Below are 27,289 nucleotides of genomic sequence, written 5' to 3'. Positions count from 1 at the left end.
TTTTCTGTGGACCAGGAAATAACGGCTGTAAAACCTCTACTGTTCTATGGCCCTTACACGGCCTGGATGGCAAAGCTGGCCCCACTGATTTTGCTGCCATTGATGGAGAGGGGTAGCTCACAAGTGCCTCGTCTACCTTCAGCATAGCAAAATAGCTGTACTGTCTATCCCCCATGATGGCCGAATAATTGGATGTTGCGGGGTTATAAACACAGCTTTCCCCAGAAGCGTGACACTTCATGGTGCACTTCCAGAAAAAGGGGAGTTTTCTGCAGTGTGAGGGAGCGCTCCCTCTCACTAGCTCCCTTGCGGATGGTTTGACTCTCCATAATGGAAGGAGAAGTCACTTTGAGAGCTCCAAAACTCAGAAGCGGCGAGTCAGATATGGAGGAAAGAGCGAGAGATGGAACAGTGCACGTTTCTGATTCCCCTCCAGATCCATACAGGACCCCCAGGATCTGAGCTGGCTGGCTGGCTGTCTCGACAGCAGCAAGTCCAGAGTTCTGAGGTTCTGAAACCCATCTCGCTTCGGCTGAAAAGCGAGAGAGTTGGGAGCGGAGCCACGCCGCAACACACTCCACTCCCATACGCTTCACACAAAAAAAGTGTCCATTCCCCTCTGTAATAACATGAGAGCAGCGAGTAACACACTTTCTGAACTTACTCATTCTCTTTGCACGGGAGAGCAACAGAAGAAAAAAGAAATATATATATTATTTTGAAAATAGAGAGAAGTGAAAAGTTTAGGAATGTTGACAAGGAAAGCTGATGACGTAGTTTACAGGCACCATTTTATAGTCACGCGACGCATGAAATGCCACATCATCTGACCATGGCAAGCCTATAAATAGGTGTGCTTTTCCCCCAGACTTCAGATACCAGTTGCATGTGAGGGCACTTCCCACAGCGTGAAGCTTACGCAACATTGAGTTCCCATTGAAATGGAACGTCAGAGTGTGAGAGACCAAAACTATGCATGTACTCCAAATGGTCCAAGAACAGCTTTAATATTACTTTGGGTATGCCTTGGATAGGCATGTTAGGCTAATTTTACAGGATTGTAAGCAGGACTGTATTGTAAACAGGATGATTTAAGACACCTGGTGTGAAGTTGTGATTATGACCTTTTATTTCTGATGAATGAATATCCCTATCATTGAACATCACAAAATAACAGTATACCTACACTACATAAATTAGATGAATAAGCAACAGATGAATAATTAACCTTCACTGTTTATTCATATTTATCCATCTGTAAAGGAATGACATGAGCTTTGGTTACTATGAAAAAGGTGTATTTATTCAATAATATGGAAAAATAATCACACAATAAAAAATCTTGTGTAAAATAAGATTAGGGAATAAGACAAATATGAATAATATAAATTTAGATTTTTGTACACATTTAAAAGATGAATAAAATTATGAAATTCACAAGAACAAGTAAAAGACCCAATATAAACACAATAATACTAAATAGGCTTTTATAACAGGAATAAGATAGATACAATAATTGCATGAGTGGGCGATATTCATGCTATGACACATCCACGAAGAGTACTGCACATTCGATCATCCATTATATTTGTGGAGATGAGAGAGACTGACTTATAATGTGATATCTACTTTCATGTTTGTGGCATTTAATACAAAATGGTATTTTGCCCTGCTAAAGAGAGTGAATTTATTGTATAATTTCAATACTAAGCAGAACTTCCTATTAAAAGGAATTTCCACTGAATTATTCACAGTGGGATTGTGAATAAGCAATGTAGGAAAATTCACCCGCAAAGGGCTGCCTGTATATGTACATGTACATATGCACTGTACATACATCTGAAGCCATTTATTTGTTAAATTTGATTTAGCAAATCTGTCCTGCAATGACAATCTAATGGGAAGACAGTTTTTAGAATTCCACCTAAACCATGTGCATCGGGAAACATCAATGATTAATATCTATATAATGCATTTGGATAAAACCTGGCCTAGTTATATTTCATTTCATTTGCATCTTTCATTCAGATGGTACAAAATGGGCACATAAAGAAATATTAGGTCAACAATCTGGAGAGAAAAAGGAATGGCAAACTATAATGTAGCTTTTGTAACATTTAATGTTAAAAAATAATCTTACAGTTGGTATTTTTTCAATGTTCAAAATAATCATTGGTATTTTTTTTTTTTTAATTCAGTGGACACTGTCTGGTAATGAAACTGTAACAAGAACAAATTACTCAAATCAACAATGACTTGGAAACAAATGCCTTTCCACACATTTTCTGAACTGTTGTTCTGTCTTCTTTTGTATAAAAATATATAAAATGCTTTCAAATGCCATGTTCTAAGATACAAACGTGAAAAAAGCGCAATTCTACTTTGCAGAGGCAAATATGTGATGTAGGACACGAGGACTGTACAAATAGAAAAGGTTAAATTGTTCCCCTCTGGAACATCCCAACATTTATGAGATTGTGTGCTCGCCCACACACACATAAAAAGTAGCAAACAATTTAGGTTTTGTGGAAGGGAGGACTTTACCTCTTCTGGTTTTTCTTTTTTTAGTACTTTTTGTACCAGGTATGAAAAAGCATCTCAGAAAGTTTTTTTTTTTTTTTCTTCAGTAAGACTTTATATAAAGCCTGAATGTATAAAACTTTATGACTGTACTTATTGTTACTTGTAATTTTGGTAAAATAATGCTTTGTAACTACAAATATTTAAACTGCATTAATATGCCTATGTACATGGTATGTCAAACTTGTAATATAAATAATAGAAATAATGTTTAGCTGATGTGCACACTTCCTAATACATATTAAAAGGTGCATTATAGTTATACACAGCACACAATCAGTCAGGGCAGTAATGCTGTAAACCACAGGGCATTATAACGAACAGTGTCATTTATATTACAACATGTTTAAGTCATTAATAAAAAGTATTATAATTAATTTCCTTAAAGCTTTATGAAGTATTATAAAAGAGTTATACATTTTCTATAGCATTGGTACCAAAATTACAAAAGTGCAGTCATAAAGGTTTATGAATGCAGGCTTAGAAAAGTTTTATCTGCCTTTTTTCTAGAACAAGTGGAGCTAAGCTGTTGCTCACACATGCAGTTGTTCTTGAAAGTTTTGTGAACCCTTTAGAATTGTCTATATTTCTACATAAATATTACCTAATACAACATCAGATTTTCACACAACTCCTAAAAGTAGACAAAGAGAACCAAATAAAACAAATGCGACAAAAATATTCATACTTAATTATTTACTTTTTGAGGAAAATGATACAATATTATACACCTGTGAGTGGCAAAAGTATGTGAAACTTTGCTTTCAGTATCTGATGTGACCCCCTTGTGCAGCAATAACTGCAACAAAACGTTTCTGGTAAGTGTTGATCAGTTTTGTCTTGTTGCATGACCCATTTTTTTTATTGAGTTTCAGATCATGGACAGTTGTCCTGACATTTTCCTTTAGAATTCAATGGTATAATTCAGAATGCATTGTTCTATCAATGATGGCAAGTTGTCCTGGCCCAGATGCAACAAAACAGGCCCAAACCATGATTCTTCCACCACAATATTTCACAGATGCCAGAATGCAGTGTTTTCTTTTCTCAAAACATAATGCTTTTCATTTATACCAAAAAGTTATATTTTGGTCTCATCCATCCATAAAATATTTTTCCAATAGCCTTCTGGCTTGTCAGTGTGGTCTTTAGCAAACTGAAGATAGGCAGCATGTTCTTTTTGGAGAGCAGTGGCTTTCTTCTTGCAACCATGCCATTCACACCATTGTTGTTCAGTGTTCTCTTGATGGTGGACTCATGAACAGTAACATTAGCCAATGTGAGACATGCCTTTATTTGCTTAGAAGTTACCCTGGGTTTCTTAGTGACCTCACAGACTTTTACATGTCTTGCTCTTGGAGTGATCTTTGTTGGTAGACCACACCTGGGGAGGGTAACAATGGTACTGAATTTTCTCCATTTGTATACAGTCTATATGACTGTGGATTGGTGGAATCCAGATTCTTTAGAGATGGTTTTGTAACCTTTTCTTGTAGCTTTTTTCAGCCTTCTGAGCATAAACAACACACAATGTGGTGTGAAGATCAGGCTTTTATAGGTCCTTGTTCTTTAAATAAAACAGGGTGCTCACTCACACCTGATTGTCATCCCATTGTTTGAAAACACCTGACTCTAATTCTACCTTCAAATTAACTGCTAATCCTTGAGGTTAACATACTTTTGCCACTCACAGATATGAAATATTGGATTTATTTCCTCGATATATAAATGACCAAGCATAATATTTTGTCTCATTTGTTTAATTGTGATCCCTTTGCCTACTTTTAGTACTTTTAGTGTGAAAACCTGATGACATTTTAGGTCATATTTATGCAGATAAATAGAAAATTCTAAGGGGTTCACAAATTTTCAAGCACCACTGTATGTGTAGTATCTCCTCTAAGTTTGTTGTAATTCAGTGTTTTCAGGCCCAGAATACTGGACAGTTATAGTTTTTGTTCCATAACACTACACATATCCCTTTATAAAAAGGGCAGTGCAAATGCTGTTCTTAATGTATTCATATAGCTGGAAAAGCTGGTCTTCATCTGCAATTTGGACCAAATCTATCACATTTGGTCTTGGGACCAATAGGAGTTTTATAAAATGCAATTTTTGCAATAGCTGCCAGTCATTGATGTACTGCTAAGACAAAATGCTATAAATTATGTAGACTTCCATCGCCATTTTATGGGCTGACAACAACAATGGACTGAGACTCTTTTGCTACAAGCACAAATCTAACGGTTGACTATTTCATATCTGATGATATTCAGCAATTCTTGCAGGTTTGACACCAATGAGACTGTGCACTCTAGCGGATACATTTTACACACATACACTGTCTTTCATATTATCCAATGGCACAGACTGGAGACATTTCCCAACAACCTCTGGTGCCATCTGCAGATTCCCACAGGAAACAGTCGAGTCACAATGTTCCCTTAAATTAACAAACCTGCTGCTTCTTCTCAGCTATCCTGCTTGTTATACTAGGGCAGTTATCAACTTCAGGAAACACTGCTTGTGTCTGTTGACACTTCTTTCGGATATATTTACATATGATGACAGGAAAAGAGAAATAGGGGTAAGGGGAGAATAGAGGAGAGAATATATAGAATTCATGAATGTGTCCCTCCACCCTTTTTATATTTTATCTTTGCATTTCATATTTAATCTTGGTTTGGCACTATAGTGATGGCACACAATGAGATGATACAAAATACAATGTGTGTGTGTTGGTGTGTGCACATGCTTATGCTTGTGTGTGTATGTGTGTGTGTGTATGTGTGTGTGTGTGACTGTGAGATAGCTACACTAATCTGTGAATCTAGCGTTTGGTTAACCACAATTTTAAGTGTGTGTGTGTGTGTGTGTGTTAGTGTCCTGTTACACTCTCATACATGTGTCTGCATCCTCTGGGTGTGTCTCTGAGAGTATTCTGTGGGTGGAGACGAATAGGAGAAACGTGTTGAGCTCCCATACTTCCCCAGTCCTGCATTTGGCCCTACCCCTTGATTTGGCCCTACCCCCTGTCCTGTTGGATACATCTCATATGCTGGTCCTTCCTCAAGCGCTGGAGCAAAGCCAAGCCTGTACTGTGCATACTGCGCCGTGGTTTGGTATCCATATGTGTCATAAGTGAGCTGATTGGTTGATTCCAGCAAGCCACATTCTCTGGAATAGTCTGTGGTCTGAAGTGCTGCTTTGGATGGACCCTGGCTTTGTTTGGTCCTGGCGATGGTGCTGAAGTGGGCGTAGGTGTTGTGAGTAATCCGAGATGGTGGGCGCGGTTCATAGCGCCCAATGGGAGCAGGATTAATACTGGGTGCTGAGCCTGCTGTAGAAGTGGACACTGAGGCTGGATTTGGTGGACGGAATTCCTGGTAGCGGGCCGTGGTACGCCCTTCGTCATGGGTTGTCGCGCGTACGTTGTAATAGCCATTCGTTGGGTCCTAAAACACATGAATGTGCTACATTGTTGTACTGTACACATGGATTAAAATAATGATCTGTTCTCAAAGATTTCAAATTTGCATTGTGCGGTTTTCCCTGCAGACTTTATTTTCCTGCACCTACCCAACAACGGTTAAAATAATGGCTAAAACTAGAACCCTAACATGCTCATGGAACTATGTAGTACCCTACAGCCAAAGGTTTCCTCTTTGACATTTCAGCACAAAATGTCCAAGTAAAAATCCTGTAGGAGATAAATATCCCTTAACTATCCTTTTGAGGAACTTTTATAATTTTTCTGGCATGAAGACCTAACTCACATAACTTTCTCATCATCATATAAGATCTTGAAAAAATTTAACCAGAACCTCATAATCATACTTAATTGCTTGTTCACATACACTATGCATGTGATATCAGCTTGTCTGCAATCACTCACAAGTTTCTTAACTTTCTTAAATTTTTTAAATAGGGTTACCTCTTAAGGAGTAAGCTTACTAGCAAGCATGCAGACCTGTGCAAGGTACAATGATTAACAATTGTTGTAACAATCGCGACAATACACCAATGAAATGATCTTTATCTCAGTTGCATGTAAATTCTATATATACACTTAAGTTTTCATGATAGCAATTCAATGCATGTTGAATATTCCAGTATACTCTAAAATCTGCCCACTAGAGTTTAGTGATAACCATAAAATAAAATGTAATGAAGCTGATAAGCCCTAGCCAGACCACTAAAATATTAAAGCCTAGTGCTAAATTAGGGCTGGACTAACCATTGTGGGTTGGAAGCTCTCCGGGACCAGAGAGATTTCAAGGAGACACAATTAACATTATGTTCAGTCTCCTCCAAAAGTATTTTGAAGTAAGAACAACAAGGCCAATTCTTTTGTTTTTGCATACTGAAGACATTTGTGTTTGATCTCAAAAGATGAATGAGACAAATCAGTATTTCAGCTTTCATCACCTGATATTTACATATAGATAATGCTTGCTTGCATTACTAGTACTTGCTTCTCACCTTCAGCTCATACTCCTCCTTGGTCTCCAGTGTTTCACTGCGTGTGTCCAGCTTCAGGTCCGTGTCCTCTTTGAAAGGCTGAGTGGAGGGAGAGAGGGAGACAGAGGGAAGAAACTAAACCATCAAAACACCACAAAACAAACACACACAAAGAGAGGAGAGGGAGAGAAGGAGGGAGGGAAGAGGAAAACACCACATCAGGTTGATCAGCAGAAGAAAAGGAAAGGAAGATAAAGTGCTATGGAGGAATGACTGTAGTGGCTGATTAGCAATGGATGCAACACTGACCCAGCCCATCTCTTTTGCTTTTTATAACATGTCAAAAAATTAGAATATCATGTTAAAGTTAATTTTTTCCATAATCTAATTAAAAAAGTGGAACTTTCATATATTCTAGATTCATTACACATAAAATTAAATATTTCAAGCCTTTTTTGTTTTAATCTTGATGATTACAGTTTACAGCTCATGGAAATCAAAAATCCAGTATCTCTAAATATTCGAATAAAGAATTTATAATAGAGAAATGTCGACCTGAGAAGAGCTCTAACCAGCTAATTAAGTCAAATCACCTGCAAAGATTTCCTGAGCCTTTAATCTCTCAGTCTGGTTCAGTACACACAACCACAATCATGGGGAAGATGAAAGTAAATTTTGCATTTCATTTGTAAATCAAGGTCGCAGTGTCTGGAGGAAGAGTGGAGAGGCACAGAATCCAAGTTGCTTGAAGTCCAGTGTGAAGATTCCACAGTCAGTGATGATTTGAGGTGCCATTTCATCTGCTGGTGTTGGTCCACTGTGTCGAGCCAGGGGATTTTAGAGCATGGGATTTTGCACTTCATTCTTCCATCTGCTGACAAGCTTTATGGAGATGCTGATTTCCTTTTCCAGCAGGACTTGGCACTTGCCCACAGTGCCAAAACTACTAGTAACTGGTTTGTTGATCATGGTATTACTAAGTCACCTGACCTTGTCAAGAGGAAAATGAGAGACACCAGACCAAACAATACTGACAAGCTGAAGGCCACTATCAAAGCAACCTGGGCTTCCATAACAGGACCTTCTCAGGGACTCCATAACAGGACTCAGCAGTCCCACAGGCTGATTGCATCTGTGCCACACCGCACTGATGCAGTAATTTGTGCAAAAGGAGCCCTGACCAAGTAAATTAACATACTTTTCAGGTATGCATTTCTGTATTATAAATTCTTTACTCTAATATTTTGAGATAATGGATTTTTGATTTCCATGCTCTGTAAGCTATAATCATCAAGATTAAAACAAAAAAAAGGCTTGAAATATTTCACTTCATGTGTAATGAATTTAGAATATATGAAAGTTCCACTTTTCAAATTAAATAACTGAAAAAAAATTAACGATTTGCCACAATATTATTTTTTTAGATGCACCTGTAGTTATAACATTTATTTAAAAACATCCAATATGTGTTTTATAATCTCTATTATTATGAAATTAAATAAATATTCAGTGAAATAAACAGTATCTGAGATCATGAAATCACTTTTTTTTTGTCTCTAGTTCTAGTCAACTTGGTTTCTTTGCATTGTTTTTTGTATTTTCTGGTATTTCCTGGTTTTAGGTTATGCCTGCCTGTTATATAATGTATCATTCTTGCATGTAAATGTTGGACAGACCATGACTATGTGTGTTCTGTGTTTTGATTTTTTGAAAAAGCCTAAAAGACTAACATCCATAATGGGTATTGGCTATTATGCATTACAAAATCCTGATTAGTTGGATAAGACTTGAAATTAATCTGTATATCTATAGATATCTATGAATACAGCTCTAATTTTGCTGTTTTGTTACACCTCGTCTCCAGATGTAATTCAGATATAAGCTGATTCATACAGTAATACTGTATGAGCTAAGCAATAAGTACTGTTTTGATTATGGAATTGTGAGGGACAGTTTGGTCAATATCCACATTAAATAGTGCTAGGTAAAAAACAGTGATCAAAATGATCAAAAACAATAGTTATGAATTTTCCTTTGCAAGGTCTAAAACACTTATAATTATGGTTATACATTATTGACCCATAAAAAACCTGTATTGGCTTCTCTGTTGAGGCTGGACAGAAATGAGAAAAAAAGTCTGAATACTGAATACAGCAATTGTATGATACTATTCGTTTTCTCCCTCCTACCTGAATGGGTAATAAAGGTGACTGTTTTTTTGTAGTTCAGAGGTACAACCCCTGGCAAAAATTATGGCATCACCACACTTAGAGGATGCTCACCTGGCTTTTTTTTTTTTTTTACTTCGTAGCAAATAAACAACTCAGATGTGACACAAACTTTTTTTTGTGAACATTAGCTGAACATTCTGGCTTCGTGAAACACACCTCAAGCAAATCAAATTAAATTATCTTAATTAATGACATATTTTTCCAGATTGAGTAGAGAAAAAATATGGAATAACCTTGTAATTTGCATTTCTAAAACACATCCCAGCACAAGTCTAAAAATGCAAATTAGTCTGCAGTTAAAAGAGAGTGCTTACAGAGCTTAAAGGAGTGCTTACAGACCTTAACTTTGGACTTTGAAAGGAAACATGGCCCAAACAAGAGAAACTTAAGAAGAACAACTGAAACTTAAGAAGGAAATCCAACACGGAGTGTGGCAAAAGATGTTGGTTGTTACCAGTCAGCTGTGTCTAAAATTTGTTGCAAGTATAAACAAAATGGGAAGGTTATAAAAGGAAAACATATAGGTAAAACTAGGAAGACGCTAAGTGTCAGGATAGAAAACTCAAGGCAATATGCCTTGAAAATAGAAAATGCACAACAAAACAAATGAAAAACAAATGGGAAGAAACAAGAGTCAACTTTAAGAAATCATCCGAATGAAATGGGATTTACATAAAGAAAAACCAAACGAAAATCTTTTACTTAATTCTGATAAGGCAGAAGTACTGGTATTAGGACCACATGTTGCTAGAAGTAAGCTTTCTGATCACATAGTTACTCTGGATGGTCTTTCTGTTTCATCATGTGCAGCAGTAATAGACCTTGGTGTGATTACTGACTCCAGCCTATCATTTGATGCTCATGTAGATAATATTACTAGGATAGCTTTCTTTCATCTCAGAAATATTTCTAAGATAAGAGATATGTCGTCACTACATGATGCAGAAATATTAGTTCATGCATTTGTCACCTCTAGACTAGATTACTGTAATGCCTTACTGTCTGGATGTTCCAGTAAGTGCATAAACAAACTCCAGTTAGTCCAGGCTGCAGCTGCTAGAGTCCTAACTATAACCAGAAGATAGGACCACATCACCCTGATCTTATTAACACTGCATTGGCTCCCAGTGAAATCTCGCAGTGATTATAAAATACTATTAATAACCTATAAAGCACTAAATGGTCTTGCGCCACAGTATCTAAGTGACTTTTTGGTTTTCTATGATCCGCCACGCCTACTTAGATCAACAGATGCAGGCTATTTGATGGTACCTCGAATAGCGAAGGCTACAGCAGGGGGAAGAGCTTTCTCTTATAGAGGCCCACAGTTATGGAACGGTCTTCCAATTAGTGTTCGGGACTCAGACACAGTCTCAGTGCTTAAGTATAGGCTTTAAACATATTTATTTACTCAAGCCTACCCTCACTAGACTTTCTGTAACGCTAATCACAGTCCTAATAATCTTTTCTTTCCCTCTCTCCTTCTGTCGAGCAACACACGATTTTATGGAGATACTAGAGATCCTGATCCTTTCTGCTCTCCAGACCTGCCTGATCCATTTCGGATGTCCTACCTCTGGATGGAGCTCTCATCTACTCCAGTTCCAGATTGCTGGGACTACGGCTGCTTCTAAGGCCATATATAAATCCATAATGAACTTTTTCACACTATCTGTTGTTACCCAGATGAGGATGGGTTCCCTTCTGAGTCTGGTTACTCTCAAGGTTTCTTCCTCTTAACATCTTAGGAAGTTTTTCCTTGCCATCGTCGCCACCGGCTTGCTCAGTTGGGATAAATTCGAACTTTTAATATATGTATACCGTGCTGATATTTCTGTGAAGCTGTTTTGAGACAATGTCTATTGTAAAACGCGCTATACAAATATAATTGAATTGAATTGAAAACCAGCACTAACACCTCAATAGAACAAAACAAGGTTACAGTGGGCTAAAGAGAAGCAATAATCGAGTGTGGATGATTGTATGAAAGTAAAATTGACACCAGACTGTTGTCTGGTGCTGTTCTAATGAAACATATAAAGATGACTGCCTGGAGAACACAATCAAATTTCCCCACTCATTTATGATATGGAGTTGCATGTCAGGTAAAGGACCAGGGGAGACCTCAACAATTATTGCAGAAGTGTATGTCATACTATTGATAGAAAATAGGTTTGTTGATGATGAAGTAATTTTTCAGGATGATAATGCATCTTGCCACACAGCAAAGTGTGTTAAAGCTTGTCGTCAGGAAAGGCATATCAACTCAATGAAATGGCCAGCAAACAGTCCGGATCTCAAACAAACTGAAAATTTATGGAAATTAAAATAATTGGTCCATGACAAGGCTCCATCCTGCAAAGCTGTTCTGTCAACCACTACTCGAAAAAGTTCGAACCAGCATGAGGGAGAATATTGTTTTTCATTAGTGAAGTTCATGCCTCAAAGAACTCAGGCCATCATAAAAGCTCTAGGAGGAGCAACAAAGTACTAATTTTTAGTTTTTTGTTGATTACATAATTCTTTCCTTAACATTGAGCGATTCTATAATTTTTTTACTCTTCTTTTCCTGTTCTGGTAAAAATATGCCATTAATTAAAACAATTTCATTTAACTTGTTTGAAGTATGTTTCTCAAAGCCAGAATGTTCAGCTATTAAACAAAAATTATTTTGTGTCACACCTGTTTGTATGTTTATTTGCTACAAAGTAAAAAATCAGGTTGAGCATCCTCTATGCGTGGTGATTACATAATTTTTGCCAGGGGTTGTAGAGAGACCTACCCTGCGTTCCAACACTATTGTACTACCATGAAACCCTGGCTGTTAATAGCCACAAGGGCTATTATATTAATAGCTAATATCATGTTTGTTAAACGGGCCTTGGAGGCTGAAGAGATCAACAAAACAAAATAGAACTTCTGCAGAATTCAAATAAATTTTGAAGGGGAGTTGGTGAGGTTGTGTTGAAAACTGGATTGGAACGCAGGGTTTGTCACTACCATACTCACAAAGTACATTGTGTTTACCATATGAGATGCTGTAGAGACGCCTGCTGTATCCTCCTCTAGATTCGGTGTCTCCTTGTTGACTGTCTCGACCTTGATGTCAGGCTTCAGTGCAACCCCTCGATGACCTGCAAACAAAACCAACAGAGGAACTGCCTAAAATGTCTTCCAGACTGCTTTTTAATTTAAAAAATAAATAAATAAATAAATAAAATTGTAACAATTCCCAAGAACTGTTTTAAATAGAACTTTTTTGTTGTAATTATATCACTCAGACTCACTTAAAGGCATTAATTTGTCTCATAATTTCTCTAAAGCCTATAGTGTTATAAAAAAATATCAAGCACACACCACAACAGGTAACTGGAATAATAAAAGCATCAAGGCATAAACACAAACTACATGAACATATGCACTGCTTCCACACATGGAGTAGGAGACTATTTAACAATCTAGGTTTTCTCATTTTGGCATTAATATATCATCAATATTCATATTTTACAACATTTTCCAATCAAAGATTGCTTTATACTATATTTGCAATTGATCAAATACTGTCACATTTTATGAAAGAAAATATATATAAGGAAATTGTTTTACTGCTAATGTATAACAGTTTTATTATTAACATACACCATCTTATTGCTGTATATTCCTTTTATTAATGAATATCCATTAAAACTTAAAGTAAACTGAAAAGATACTCTTTGTATATCTAGCAACTGTTTCTAAAGAATACCTGAGACATTACATATAGTGTGCTTACAATTCCATTCTCCATCCTATAATCCAAAAAATTTATACCTTGACATTCCATTGTGAACTAGACAAGTTTCATGATGTCATGAAACATTCAATAAAAATGGCGAGCAGTGAATGGACACATGCTCAGTGGTCTAAATGCATTGCCATGAGATGTTCCTGCATGAATGTCATACACTGCACTCACTGGCTTTTCTCTGGCGATAGAGGTAGAAGGCCAGAGCAAGCAAGAAGAGAAGCAGCAGGATGGAGGATCCGACTGTTCCACCAGCTATTATACCCACTGGGACAATATCTGAACAAAAGAAGAAGTGGAAAAGCCTTACAAGTGCTTCCATATCATATCTCCACATGACATGTTTAGTGGATAGAGGTTTAGTGGTTAATGGTAGTGGTAAGTCAATGTAATAGGCAGATATTCAACCTGGGATCAACACCTGTCTTCAGTAACACCAAAATGCAAAATCCACAGGGATTCTAATCAGAACAATTTCTTTAGTCTTCCTATTAAAGTAGCTAATTTAATTTAATTTAGCTAATTTAATATAATTTCTCTGTCTATATATATATATATATATATATATATATATATATATATATATATATATATATATATATATATATATATATATATATATTAGTTAGTGGGGTTGCACAATTAGTATTTTTTGTACTAGTAAACCTGTAATTCTGTGGTAGCCTTCAGGAATTTTATTCAGGCTGATAATAAAGCCATGTTTAACTGTTGCCTCAGTGTTTATTAAAATTTTATTTAGCTTAAAAGGATTAAAAAAAAAAAATGCAGGAGTGGGCAGGTTTGCTCAGAATTCCTTTGGGAGCTGGAGTGGGATTAAAAATACAGCCCCATGTACAACCCCAATTCCAAAAAAGTTGGGATGCTGAGTAAAATGAAAATAAAAACAGAATGCAATGATTTGCAAATCTCATAAACCAATATGTTATTCACAATAGAACATAGAAACATCCTTCCATCTTCTACTGCTTACTCCTTTTCAGGGTCACGGGGAACCTGGAGCCTATCCCAGGAAGCATCAGGCACAAGGCGGGGTACACCCTGGATAGGGTGCCAGGCCATCGCAGGGCACAATCACATACACACTCACAAACCCATTCATACACTACAGACACTTTAGTCACACCAATCAGCCTACCATGCATGTCTTAGGACTGGGGGAGGACACCGGAGTACCCAGAGGAAACCCCCGCAGCACAGGGAGAACATGCAAACTCCGCACACACATGGCCCTGGTGGGTCCCTGGCGGGACTCGAACTCCAGACCCTGGAGATGTGAGGCGAACGTGATAACCACTAAGCCACCATGCGACATAGAAACATGTCATATGTTTAAACTGAGGAAATGTGCCATTTTAAAGAAAAAAATAAGGCAATTTTGAATTTGTTGGCATCTCAAAAAAGTTGGGACAGGGCCATGTTTACCACTGTGTAGCATCTCCTCTTCTTTTAACAACAGTCCATATACGTCTGGGAAACGAGACCAGTTGCTGGAGTTTTGGGAGAGGAATGTTGTCCCATTTATATCTGATATAGGATTCTAGCTGCTCAACAGTCCTCGGTCTTCTTTGTCATATTTTTTGTTTCATGATGTGAAAAATGTTTTCAAATGGTGAAATGGACTGCAGGCAGGCCAGTTCAGCACCCGGACTCTTCTAATATGAAGCCATGCTGTTGTAATATATTCAAAATGTGGTTTAACATTGTCTTGCTGAAATATTCAAGGCCTTCCCTGAAAAAGACGTCATCTGGATGGATGCGTATGTTGCTCTAAAACCTATATATACCTTTCACCATTGATGATGCCATTCCAGATGCGCAAGCTGCTAATTCCATAAGCACTAATGCACCCACATACCATCAGAGATGTAGGCTTTTTAACTGAGCGCTGATAACAAGCCGGATGGTCCCTCTCCTCTTTAGTCTGGAGGACACTGCGTCCATGGTTTCCAAAAAGAATTCTGGAATTTTAATATTTCTATTTGTCTGACCACAGAAAAGTTTTCCACTTTTCCACTTTACATTTTAAATAGGCTTTGCCCCAGAGAAGATGGTGGCATTTCTGGATCATGTTCACATATGGCTTCTTCTTTACATGATAGAGCTTTATCCTGCATTTGTGGATGACAGGTTGAATTGTGTTCACAGACAATGTGTTCTGGAGGTGTTTCTGAGCCCATGCAGTGATTTCCATTACAGAATTATGGCTGATTTTAATGCAGTGGCCCTGAGGGCCCAAAGATCACTGATTTTCCTTTTTGTCCCTTGTGCACAGAGATTTCTCCAGATTCTCTGAATCTTTTTTTATGATATTATGTACTGTAGATGAAGAGATATTCACAGTCTTCGCAATTTTACATCGAGGCACATTATTCTGAAATTTTTCCATAATTTGTAGATGCAGTTTTTCACAGACTGGTGAATCTCTGCCCATCTTTACTTCTGAGATACTCTGCCTCTCTAAGATACTCTTTTTTCTACCCAATCATGTTACTAACCTGTTGCCAATTAACCTAATTAATTGCAAAATCTTCCTCCAGCTGTTTACTTTTTAGTAACATTTACTTTTCCAGCCTTTTGTTGCCCCCATCCAGACTTTTTTGAGACGTTTTGCGGCCATCAAATTCAAAATTACCTTTACTTTAAACTTAAATTTATTTATTTTTTCTTAAAATGGTATATTTCCTCAGTTTAAACATTTTATGTGTTTTCTATGGTCTATTGTGAATAACATGGATTTATAAGATTTGCAAATCAAAAAAAGTTTTTTTTTTTTTTTTCTGTTTTTCTTTGAGCCCTGTTAATGGAGAGGTCCTCATGGTTTTATATTCCTATACACCAATTTAAAATGTGCTATAGGCTCATTACTGTAACTAGCATTAAGAAATTATCTGTTTTTAATGAATTACTGACAGTGTGTTGTTTATTTATATCATAGATATTTTGATGTCTGTGATGGTCCAGATGACAGTGCTCTCTCACCTGTCTCCACCAGTGTGATGATCATAGTGCCTGGTCCAAATGAGTTCCAGGCCGTGCAGTTGTATGTGGATTGAAAGTCTGACTCTATCACATTATTGATGGTGAGGGTGGAGAGCACAGCACCCCCTTCTGATGCTGGTTTGCTCTGCTCTACTGTGTATCTCTCTGACAGAGTGCCTCTATCTTTCTCCCATACATTCTCCTTCCAGGCCCACACCTGCAGAAGGAAACACACACAACCTCCCATATTTTTCTCTGGCAATTCTTGCCAACCTGAGTGACACAGATGACATGTGTTCTTCCATGTAGTTATAGAGTCATGGTTATATATGCACAACTACCATTCTACTTACGTTCTGGACTGCCATGGCAATTTCTCTACAGAACTAGTGGAAACTGCATATCAAAGTTGTCACAAGTTGTAATACTTCCTGATACATGTCCAGGCAGTGCATTCCATGGGTGGTTGTTACTATAATTGATGGTACCTTTTCTATGGGAAATGATGGCTGCACAATGTGTTGATACTGCTTTCTTTTGAGAATGATTATCACTCAAGTGTGATGCTGATCCATACTGAAGGTGATATCCACTCAAGTGCTGATACTGATCTTATTATATTTTATTTATTGAGTGCTGATATTGTTCTATTGATGATAAAGGTCACTCAAGTACTGATATTGCTCTCTACTGTAAGTCAAACCGAAAAAGTTGGGATGGAGGACAGATGACAGGAATAAAAGAACAATAAAATTATGCACCTCCTCTTTTCATCTCCTTTGTCCTTCATCTTCTCCCAACCCTAACCCTCATTTCTTTCATATTTTATATTTCATAAGTAATGTGTGCATTAAGAGCTGCCCTGTAATGTCATGTCTCATTATCCACAGCAGTGTCACACAGATGGGGTGGGGGAGGTGGATGGACCCATTAACATCGAGAGGTGGAAGTGAGAGAAGAAGAGAGATGGGAGAACAAAATATTTATAAAAAAAGAGAGAGAGATAGACAGGTAAGAAACATAGAAAGAAAGATAGAGAGGACAGGGTTGAGGAGAAGGAAGGGGAGAGATACAAGAAGAAGAGAGGAGGTGACAGTGAGAGCCAGGTAAAGTGCTGAGATTTGTTCATTTGTCATGTCCTGCTGTCTGCTTTTCATGAGCCACACTGAAGGGTACAGGACTTTGTCTTTAACTCTCTCTCTGTGCGGAGTGATTGTTGCAAGGAGTGTGTGAGTGAGAACGCTGCAGTGGTGAGAGTAAGCTTTTCATATCCCATTCCTATCCCATATTTCCTAGTGAGCCTATCCCAGGGAGCATCATGCACAAGGCGGGACAGGGTGCCAGTCCATCGCAGGGCACAATCACATACACACTCACACACCCATTCATACACTATGGACACTTTAGTCATGCCAATCAGCCTACCATGCATGTCTTTGGACTGGGGGAGGAAACCGGAGTACCCAGAGGAAACCCCCACAGCACGGAGAGAACATGCAAACTCTGCACACACATGGCCCTGGCGGGACTTGAACCCCGGACCTGGAGATGTGAGGCGAACAATTTTATTTGTATAGCGCTTTTTACAATAGACATTGTCTCAAAGCAGCTTTACATAAACATATAAACACGGTATACAGATTTTAAATGTGCGAATTTATCCCAATTGAGCAAGCCGGTGGCGACGATGGCAAGGAAAAATTCCCTAAGATGTTAAGAGGAAGAAACCTTGAGAGGAACCAGAGTCAGAAGAGAACCCATCCTCATCTGGGTAACAACAGATAGTGTAAAAAAGTTAATTATAGTTTTATATGAAGTCTGTTTGGCCTTAGAAGCAACCATAGTCCCAGCAATCTAGAATAAGTCTCTTAAATGCATTAAAAGATATGAAGTCTGTTAAAGCACCGGGTATTGATGGTATCTCCATGGAGTTTTATAGGGCCTTTTGGGTAGTGATGTGCAAGGACCTCTTGGCTGTTTTAAATAAACGTTTAGCTGTGGGTTCCCTCCCTCTAAGTTGTAGAAGGGCAGTGGTCACCTTACTGCCTAAGAAAGGTGACTTACAGGAAATAAAGAATTGGTGACCCGTAAGCTTTCTATGTACAAATTTAAAGATTCTCTCAAAGGCTTTGGCCAATAGATTAAAAGTTGTGATGGGGCAAGTGGTCCATTCAGACCAGACCTATTGTGTATCCAGAAGGTCGATTATGGATAATATATGGACAAGCGGAGAATTTTTTAATAGTATATTGAGCCTAGGACGCTGCGCTCTCTGGTTCTTGAGAGAGAGAGAGAGAGAGAGAGAGAGAGAGAGAGTTAAATAACTTTCTACTGTGTGAATTAGGTGGCTGATACGCGGCTAATAAACAAAATGAAGTGTGAGTGATATTGTCTTCTGAAGGCATGTTTGATAAAATGCGAGGTGCTCTAAAATCTCGTGTCTGTGAAATCGTTACTACAATTGACAGGTGTGTGGTCTTGTGGTCTGACAGAATCGTCTAATGTGTGCATTCGAAGGATTATAATGTTACAAATCAGTTGAAACTGTCCTTATGTCTATAGTCTTGCACGGTTTTAAAAATCGGTTAAGATAAAAAAAAAATCGTCTAGTGTGTCCCTGGCATTATGCGGATGATGTTCTGATTTTAATTAAGGGAAAGAAAGATGTTATTAATTTGGAGTCTACTGTTAATGAATTTGGTGTCATTTCTGCTGCTAGAGTGAACTGGGGGAAAAGTGAGGCACTGATTAAAGGTAAATGGAAGAATTGTTTACCAGATTTACCTGGTGGGTTGAATTGGAAGAGGGGGAGCCTTAAATATTTGTGAGTGCATCTTGGAGATGTATCTGTGCAGAAGAAAAACTGGGATGGAATTATGGAAAAAATGGAGGGCAGACTAAAGAAATGGAGATGGATTCACTCGCAACTATCTTTTAGAGGAAGAGTACTAATAGTGAACAACTTAATAGCATCAACTGTGTGGCATAAGCTCTCTTGTTTGGAACCTCCCAAATGACTATTATCACATTTACAAGCAATATTAGTGGACTTTTTCTGGGACAGGCTGCATTTGGTGAAGTGTGCTTTTTTGCCAGTGGAAGAGGGAGGACAAGGTTTGGTGTCTAGCACATATGGAACATTCTAGTTACAGTTCATTCAAAAGTTTTTAACAGGTTCTGTGTATGTGGTATGGAGAGAAGTTGTGAAAAACATTCTTCACAGAGTGGCTGGAAATGGATTAGATACTGCTTTGTTCCTCACGGATACTATCTGCATTTTACCATGGGTTGTTCAAAGTTTGGGGATCTTTCATTATTAGAAGACCAGAAAATGCTAACTCTTTGTTCTGGTTGCTGGAGGAGCATCTGGTTAAGGGGGCTCGATTGGACATAACGGACCAACTGCCAAATCTTTCTCAGAGATTGTGTGACACCCAGACTGTAAAGCTGGGTCACATAATTAAAGTGGCTGGATTTGAATTGAAAGACACTATGGCTGTGGCATCTTTGTTAGGACACAAAAATCTATGCGACAAACTTCAATAATCATGGAAATATGGAAAAAGAAATTGACAGCAGAAGAAACTTTACTTCTTGAAAGATATGAAGGAAATTTGTTTTTAGGTTTTGAGGAAAGTTTCACACCTAAGGCTTTCATCTATGGGGCAGGATACAACCGCAAACAAAGATTCAAATGGCAGTTGAATAATTTTATGGTAGATCAAGCAAAAATGGAAATATATATTTCAAGAAAAAATAAGCTAAGAAATGTACATGGTCAAGATAGTGTTCTGTTGTTTAAGGCGTTTAATATGTCTAGGATCTCAGTTGAATTTAAGTATTATAAATAGATGCAGGATTTGGAAACCTTTGTAATACAGTGGTGTTTTAATGATGTTTTTTTTTATGTGTTTGAGGAGGATTTCATTTTTAGTCTTTTGCTCTGTTGATTGGTTTTGTGATAATGATTTAGTGATGTTCTTTTGTTATTGAGACTGATTTAATAAAAGTATGGGTTAAAAATCAAAACTCTCTGTCTCCCTCATTGTCTGTCTCTCTCCCTTCTCCTTACAAATCCCCTGTCTTTAATTGCTACTGTTATTGGTTTATACATGCTATCCACATGCTATCCAATCCCATGACATTTTATTTCGTTATGAGTAAACAAATCTTTTTTAAAATAAATTATTATGCAGGCTACATTTTGTGGCAATGTAAGAGTGATTATAGTGGCTGTGTTATCTTCAGATGTGTCAGTAATGGGCACTAAAATGGGATCTTCATTTGCGAACCTCTTTGCTGAACTTGTAGAGGATTTTTAAAAAAGCAAATCATTGTACATTTCACTCTATATATACACTGAATGTTTGTTTATACTTATGAATACATACTTTTTTGTTTTTATTTATAAGTACAAAGTCAATATTGTGTGCATAAATTTGAAATACATATATGCAGTGGAAGTATATTACATAACAAAATTAAAGTGTCCCAATGCTTATTTCCCACCACTGTAAGCTATTTTCATTGACACTGCCCTGTGTTGTGGACCACACAAAACCAGACAACACATGAAGCATGCAATCCTTCAGAGACACTGTTAATAAGGCTGCAGAAGTGATCACTTCACTGAAACAGAAAATATTGCAGTTCAATTGGGGTAAGCAATTAAAACCTTTCCACCATACCAGGGCTGTTACCTAAGGTAGTAATAAAAACATGGAACATCAGATATATCACAGGGCTGGTCACTTCATAAATTTCATAACATGTGTGTGTGTGACTACTCACAATTTTGTCAGGAGGAGGTGTGCTCGCAATGTAGCATTTGATCTCGCCCTTCTCACCTCTCACAGCATACTGAACTGGTTCACTTGAAATAATTGGCGGACCTGTCAAATAATCAGTACAAAAAAAAAATCACTATTAGTATAATTAATACAGCTATATATTAAAGTTAGTTCTATATTAAGTATTAAAAATATGCACGTAAGGTTTTTGGTCATACATTATGTGGGTGTAAGTCATTCAAAGGCAAAATGACTTGCTACATGGAAAAAAAGTCATTTTCACAACACAGCCTTAAGAGCACTACCCAGCAGAACCTCAGGAAAAATTTAAGGAAATTTATATGTTGAATGAATGTCTGTACATGGATTGCAGATGAATATTAATTTATTCATTCATCAATTCATTAATTCTTCAATCATTCATCTTCAATAATCACTTTATCCTGGTCAGGCTCATGGTGGACCTGGAACACTCTGGGCAAGGCAGTGATACAACCTGCATGTGACACCAGTCCATCATAGGGCTATAGATGTTTGTTTGAAATAACTTAAAAATTATGTGAAAGTATTATGGAGTTTCCCATGGAAAAAAATTTAAATTGAAAGCAAAAGCACAATTGTGCCACGGTGCCTGGCTTTAACGTTATTAAGATTTCATTATTATCTAATTTCATTACAAAATTTGAAATAATTATCTAATTTCATTCATTCACTGTGGCTGGCAAAATTTTCTCTAAGGTCTAAACACGGTTATAATGCAAGATTTTTCTGTTTCAGTGACCTGCACTTACTGCTTCTCAGTGGTGGCCTCCATTCCTTTGGTAACATTCGCTTTTGTATTAAATCTTTATTTTAAATTTATTGCATTGTTTATGCAATTACAGTAGGTTTGAAATTGTTATTTTGTTACTGATTGCCTTTTGTACAACCCTAATTCTGAAAAAACTTGGGACAGTATATAAAATGCAAAAAAACTAACAAAAAGAATCATTTGTAAATTCAGTTAATTGAATTGAATTAATTAAAACTAATTAATTATATTGAAAACACATTATTAACACATTATTTGGTGTTTTACTTTGTGAATTTCATTTATTTTTGAAAATATACACTCAATTCAAATCTGATGACTGCAACACACATCAAAAAAAATGGGACAGTCAACGTTTTACCACTGTGTAACATCAAGTTTTCTTTTAATAACACATTAAGTGTTTGGGCACCAAAGAGACCAGTTGATTATGTTTAGCAAGGGGAAATTCCCCCCATTCATCTATTATGCATTTCTTCAGCTGCACAACTGTATGGATCCTTGGTGGCCTTATTGTGCATTTCATAATGCACCACATATTCTCAGTTGGAGACAGGTCAGGACTGTAGGCAGCCATGCTAGCACCCACACTCTCTTCTTACCAACTATGCGCTTGTAATCCAGGCATAATGTGGTTTCGCGTTGTCCTGCTCTGGATAGCAGCATATGTTGCTCCAAAATGTGTACATATCTTTCTGCATTGATGGTGCCCTCACAGATATGCTAGCTACCCATGCCATGGGCACTGACACACCCCCATACTATGACAGATGCTGGCTTTTGGACCTGACGCTGATAACAGCTTGGATGGTCTGTTTCCTCTTTGGCCCAGGGAACATAACAGCTGTTTTGTTCAAGAACTATATGAAATTTTAACTTGTCAGATCACAAAACACGATTCCACTATGCTACTGTCCATCTCAGATAAGGCCGAGCCCAGAGAAGTCGGCGGTGCTTCTGGACAGTGTTGACGTATGGCTTCTGCTTTGCATACTAAAGCCTTAATTTGAATCTGTGGATGCAGCGGCGGATGGTGTTGACAGACAAAGGTTCCCCAAAGTATTCCCGAGCCCAGGTCAGGATATCCATTACAGACTCATGACGGTTTTTAAGACAGTAACATCTGAGGGATCGGAGATCACGTGCATTCAGAAGTGGTTTTTGGCCTTGCCCTTTACGCACCAATATTTGACCAGATTCCGTAAATCTTTTAATTATATTGTGCACCGTAGAAGGTGAAATGCCCAAAATACTGCCGATTTGTCTTAGGGGGATGTTGTTCTCAAAGTGTTAGATTATTCGCTGACGCGTCTTTTGGCAGATTGGCGAGCCTCAAACCATCCTTGCTCTTGAAGGACTAGGCCTTTTTTGGAGGCTCCTTATGTACTATGATTAGACAATTGCCTCATCTGTTTCACATCACCTTCTTATTTCAACTTGTCACATCGCTATTAGTCCTAAATTGCCTAGTCCCAACTTTTTTCAAAATAAATGTTTATCTTCAAAAAACTATGCAGTTGATTAGGTAAAACATCAAATACCTTGTCTTTACACATCCTTTTGTTTAAATACAAGTCAAAGTACATTTACAAATCACTCCTCTTTGTTTTTATTAGCGTTTTCCATACTGTCCCAACTTTTTTGGAATTGGGGTTGTATTTTTACAAATTCAATTGTATTTGTACTGTTTTTTATAACCACTTTGACTATTCTAATGTGTGTGTGTGTGTGTGTGTGTGTGTGTGTGTGTGTGTGTGTGTGTGTGTGTGTGTGTGTGTGTGTGTGTGTGTGTTGTACTAACCATTGACTGTAAGTGTGACCTCTGTCTCCCCAACCCCAATCCTGGGCACAATGGCTTTACACACATACTGTCCTGCATCAGCCTGACTCACTGACTTCAAATACAACTGATTATTATTACTGAGAACCTGCCAGAGAAAAACAAGAAAGCAAGAAAATAACTGTGAAGATATATATATATATAGCATAAAATTTAGCATGTAGTGCACTATGGTGATATAATAACAGATTTAAGTGTATGTTGTGTTTAATGTGTTTATCATGTTTCATTATTTGCTCTAGTAAACCCGTCTGTTCAGACCAAATATTTGAAACTTTACTTAAATGTTTACAAAAACTGAAGCAATATTTAATTTTTTTTTTTTTTTTCTCTGAGATGACGCACAACTTCTGTAATAAACACAAAAGATTTATACTTATATTAGTACTGGTCCTTGTAAATTATTGGAGATAATTTCAGTGGTAATTTTAAACTGTCATATGACCTCCATCTTTTATTTGCAAACGCACATGCCATCAAATTACTATTTGTTTTGTGTACCTATTTTCATAAATATATTTATATTGAGAACAACTAAGATGAAGATATTTTATAATGTTTTACTAATGTTTTTAATGTTGTGAAATCAGAAGAGTCCGGGTTAATGGGAAAGGTACTGCTAAAAGCTGAACAGAACATGTGCATCAATTAGGATTACTTACAAGCAATTAAATGAAAGATTCAACTACAAAATGTATATTTTCATGTAAAAAAAACATCAATACAAAAACAAAAACAGTGCAGTCAGTATATGCACAGTGGTACAATTACTCAGTTGTTCTTGTGTCTAAGGTTAAAGATAGCTTTAATTTGAAGGCATTATGTCTATGTTGAGTGAATCATATTAAATTCACTGTACTTTATATATATAAAACATCCCTACACTTCTGGACCAAAAGTAAATGGACAAGTTTTGATACTAGCCATAGTATCAAACAATAATACTTGTTTTCAAATGCTGGATATCCATTTCCTTTCACTTGCAGCCAAGACACAAATTTACATCATGAACATTTCCTGTTGATTTTCTCCATTTTCTTTCATGTTTCATCATTCTAATATTGGGTTACCTTGAAAAAGTGTTCATCTTGAGCTTATCTGTCCACAAAACACCTTTAGGGTTTTTTTTTATTTGTGAATAATAACCTGACCTTTCTGTTGAAGTTTAGCAGTGGCATGGCATGAACACATCTTTGTTCCTCATACAGAGAGTCAACAGATAGAAACTGTCGAAAATGCCAAATATTTTAGAGATTTTGTTAGCTTTCTTGTAATTTTTATTTATTTATTTAAATCCAGAGTGCTAGGTAATTTCAACATACATCAATGTAAACTCTATAGCATACCTATAGTCACAAAATTATAACTACAATCTCTTTTAACTTTGTAGAATGTTGTGTTTTTGCTATAGTATTTAGAGGTGTAGTATAATAGTGTTTATGTACCATACTGGAGCCCTTTTTTGTCCAGGTGAGTGTAAGAGGAGGATTTCCTGCCCATTTACAGTTCAGTGTTACATCAGAGTCCATATCCACCGTTACAGGCCTTGGTTCCACTACCAGGATGGGACCAACTGGAGAAAGTGGGAAACATTGATACTTTTATAAAATTTATGTGAGACACAGTTTGTGTAACATGGAAGGAGACAGCAAGAAAGCAGAGTGGATATGGGGAACAAGACATGAAAAAAGCAAATGGAAAATAATAATAATAATAATAATAATAATTATTATTATTATTATTATTATTATTATTATTATTATTATTGTTTTTATATATTCCCATTAGGCATTACCACTTACTTACCACAAAATAATATCACTAGCAATGCTCCAGTCAGCATAGATTCCCCTCCAAAAGTACCGGAACAGCAAGGCCAATTCTATTCTATCTTCGTTTCCTGATATTTTCATCTAGATGGACAACTTAAAACATAACATGTCATATTTGTTTGAATGTACCTTGCTTCCTTGCTTGCAATAACTGCATCAAGACAGTGACCCACTGATGTAACCAAAGTGTTGCATGGTCTGGTGAATGACTTGGCCAGTCTAAAACCATATACTTTTTCCCCTGATGAAGTCCTTTGTTGTGTTGGCAGTACTTTTTGCTTCAGTGTCCTGCTGCATGATGAAGCTCCTCCCAATTAGCTTGGATGCATTTCTCTGTAAATTGGTAGACAGATTGTTTCTGTAGACTTCTGAATTCATTCTGCTGCTACCGTCATGAGTTACATCATCAATAAAGATTAGTGAGCCTGTTCCAGAAGCAGCCATGCAAACTCTACCTCCACATGCATGACACTACAGTACCTCCACCATGCTCGACTAATGAGCTTCTATGTTTTGGATCATGAGTAGATCCATTTTTTCTCAACACTTTGGCATTTCCCTCATGTTGGTAAAAGGTTAATCTTGGTTCCAGAACTTTTGTGGCTCATCTCCGTATTCCTTTGAGAATTCTAATCAGACCTTCCTACTGTTACTGCTCATGACTGGTTTGCATCTTGTGGTATGGCCTCTAAATTTCTTCACTTGAAGTCTCCTTTGAATGGTGAATTGTGATACCTTCACTCCCCTGTGAAGGTTGTTGGTGGTGTTACTAACTGTTGTTTCTGGGTTTTTCTTCACAGCTCTCACAATGTTTCTGTCATAATCTGCTGTTGTTTTCCTTTGCTGACCTGTTCCATGTCTGGTTGTTAGTACACCAGTGGCTTCTTTCATTTTCTTTCTATTGCTATATGCTTCAGCCAATGCTTCTGCAATGGCTCATAGTTTTTTCCCTATTTTTCTCAGCTTCAAAATGGCTTGCTTTTCTTCCATAGACAGCTGTCTGGTCTTAATGTTGTTTTGTCCTTTTTTAACAACAAATGCAAGATAAAACCTAGGGCTCAATCCAAGATTAGATATTCAGAGTTATTAATTTTTTAAACAATCAATTTAACAGGGCACACCTGGGCAGCTAGAAACACCTATCAGTCATGTTCTACTATGTTCTAATAGTTTTGATCAATTGAAAAAATGGGTGCCTTCAAACAAAATGTGCCATGTTCTAAGTTGTTTAATACACCTAGATGTAAATATGAGAAAATGAAAGCTGAAATCTGAACTATCATCTCATATTCATCTTTTGATCTCAAACACAAATGTCTTCAATGTATAATGAAAACAACAGAATTGGCCTTGCTGTTACAATATTTTCAGAGGGGACTGTACATGTTATGTCAAATGTCATGAAAAGCTCTTTATGATGTTGGCATAGACCTAACAATAATATCATAATAATGTCATGATAGAACTCATATATATATATATATACACTTATATAATAATTTATGAAAAAAGTGTATCTCATGTATAATATTTTCAGTGTTCAGTGCTGATGTAATATTTTGCAATGAATTTATGCATTATCATGTAGTACATGCCATAATATACAGTAGCTCACAAAAGTGAGTACACCCCTCACATTTTTGTAAATATTTGATTATACCTTTTCATGTGACAACACTGAAGAAATTACACTTTGCTACAATGTAAAGTAGGGAGTGTACAGCTTGTATAACAGTGTAAATTTGCTGTCCCCTCAAAATAACACAACACACAGCCATTAATGTCTAAACCGCTGGCAACAAAAGTGAGTACACCCCTAAGTGAAAATGTCCAAATTGGGCCCAAAGTGTCAATATTTTGTGTGGCCACCATTATTTTCCAGCACTGCCTTAACCCTCTTGGACATGGAGTTCACCAGAGCTTCACAGGTTGCCACTGGAGTCCTCTTCCACACCTCCAT

At 37.1% G+C, this 27,289-nt stretch overlaps 1 protein-coding gene across 2 annotated transcripts in view; it reads right to left on the bottom strand.

Moving 5' to 3' along the window:
- Positions 1 to 908: 908 nt before the first annotated feature.
- The window catches only part of kirrel1b (kirre like nephrin family adhesion molecule 1b), a 98,144-nt gene continuing 71,763 nt past the window's right edge, over positions 909 to 27,289 (bottom strand). Inside the window, exons 8-15 of one of the 2 annotated variants that reach the window (XM_017495229.3) lie at positions 24,943 to 25,070; positions 23,459 to 23,585; positions 20,848 to 20,948; positions 16,057 to 16,273; positions 13,228 to 13,335; positions 12,300 to 12,406; positions 7,063 to 7,176; positions 909 to 6,035 (exon numbers count right to left, since the gene is read on the bottom strand). In XM_017495229.3, coding sequence (XP_017350718.1) covers positions 5,478 to 6,035; positions 7,063 to 7,176; positions 12,300 to 12,406; positions 13,228 to 13,335; positions 16,057 to 16,273; positions 20,848 to 20,948; positions 23,459 to 23,585; positions 24,943 to 25,070 — 1,460 coding nt within the window. In that variant the 3' untranslated portion in view covers positions 909 to 5,477. The remainder of the gene's footprint in view (positions 6,036 to 7,062; positions 7,177 to 12,299; positions 12,407 to 13,227; positions 13,336 to 16,056; positions 16,274 to 20,847; positions 20,949 to 23,458; positions 23,586 to 24,942; positions 25,071 to 27,289) is intronic. The other variant, XM_017495230.3, reaches the window with a different exon arrangement.

This window comes from Ictalurus punctatus, chromosome 20, assembly GCF_001660625.3.
Source record: "Ictalurus punctatus breed USDA103 chromosome 20, Coco_2.0, whole genome shotgun sequence".
Classification (NCBI taxonomy): Eukaryota; Metazoa; Chordata; class Actinopteri; order Siluriformes; family Ictaluridae; genus Ictalurus; species Ictalurus punctatus.
The sequence above is the reverse complement of the archived record's forward strand: the minus strand, read 5'-3'. Positions and strand labels throughout refer to the sequence as shown.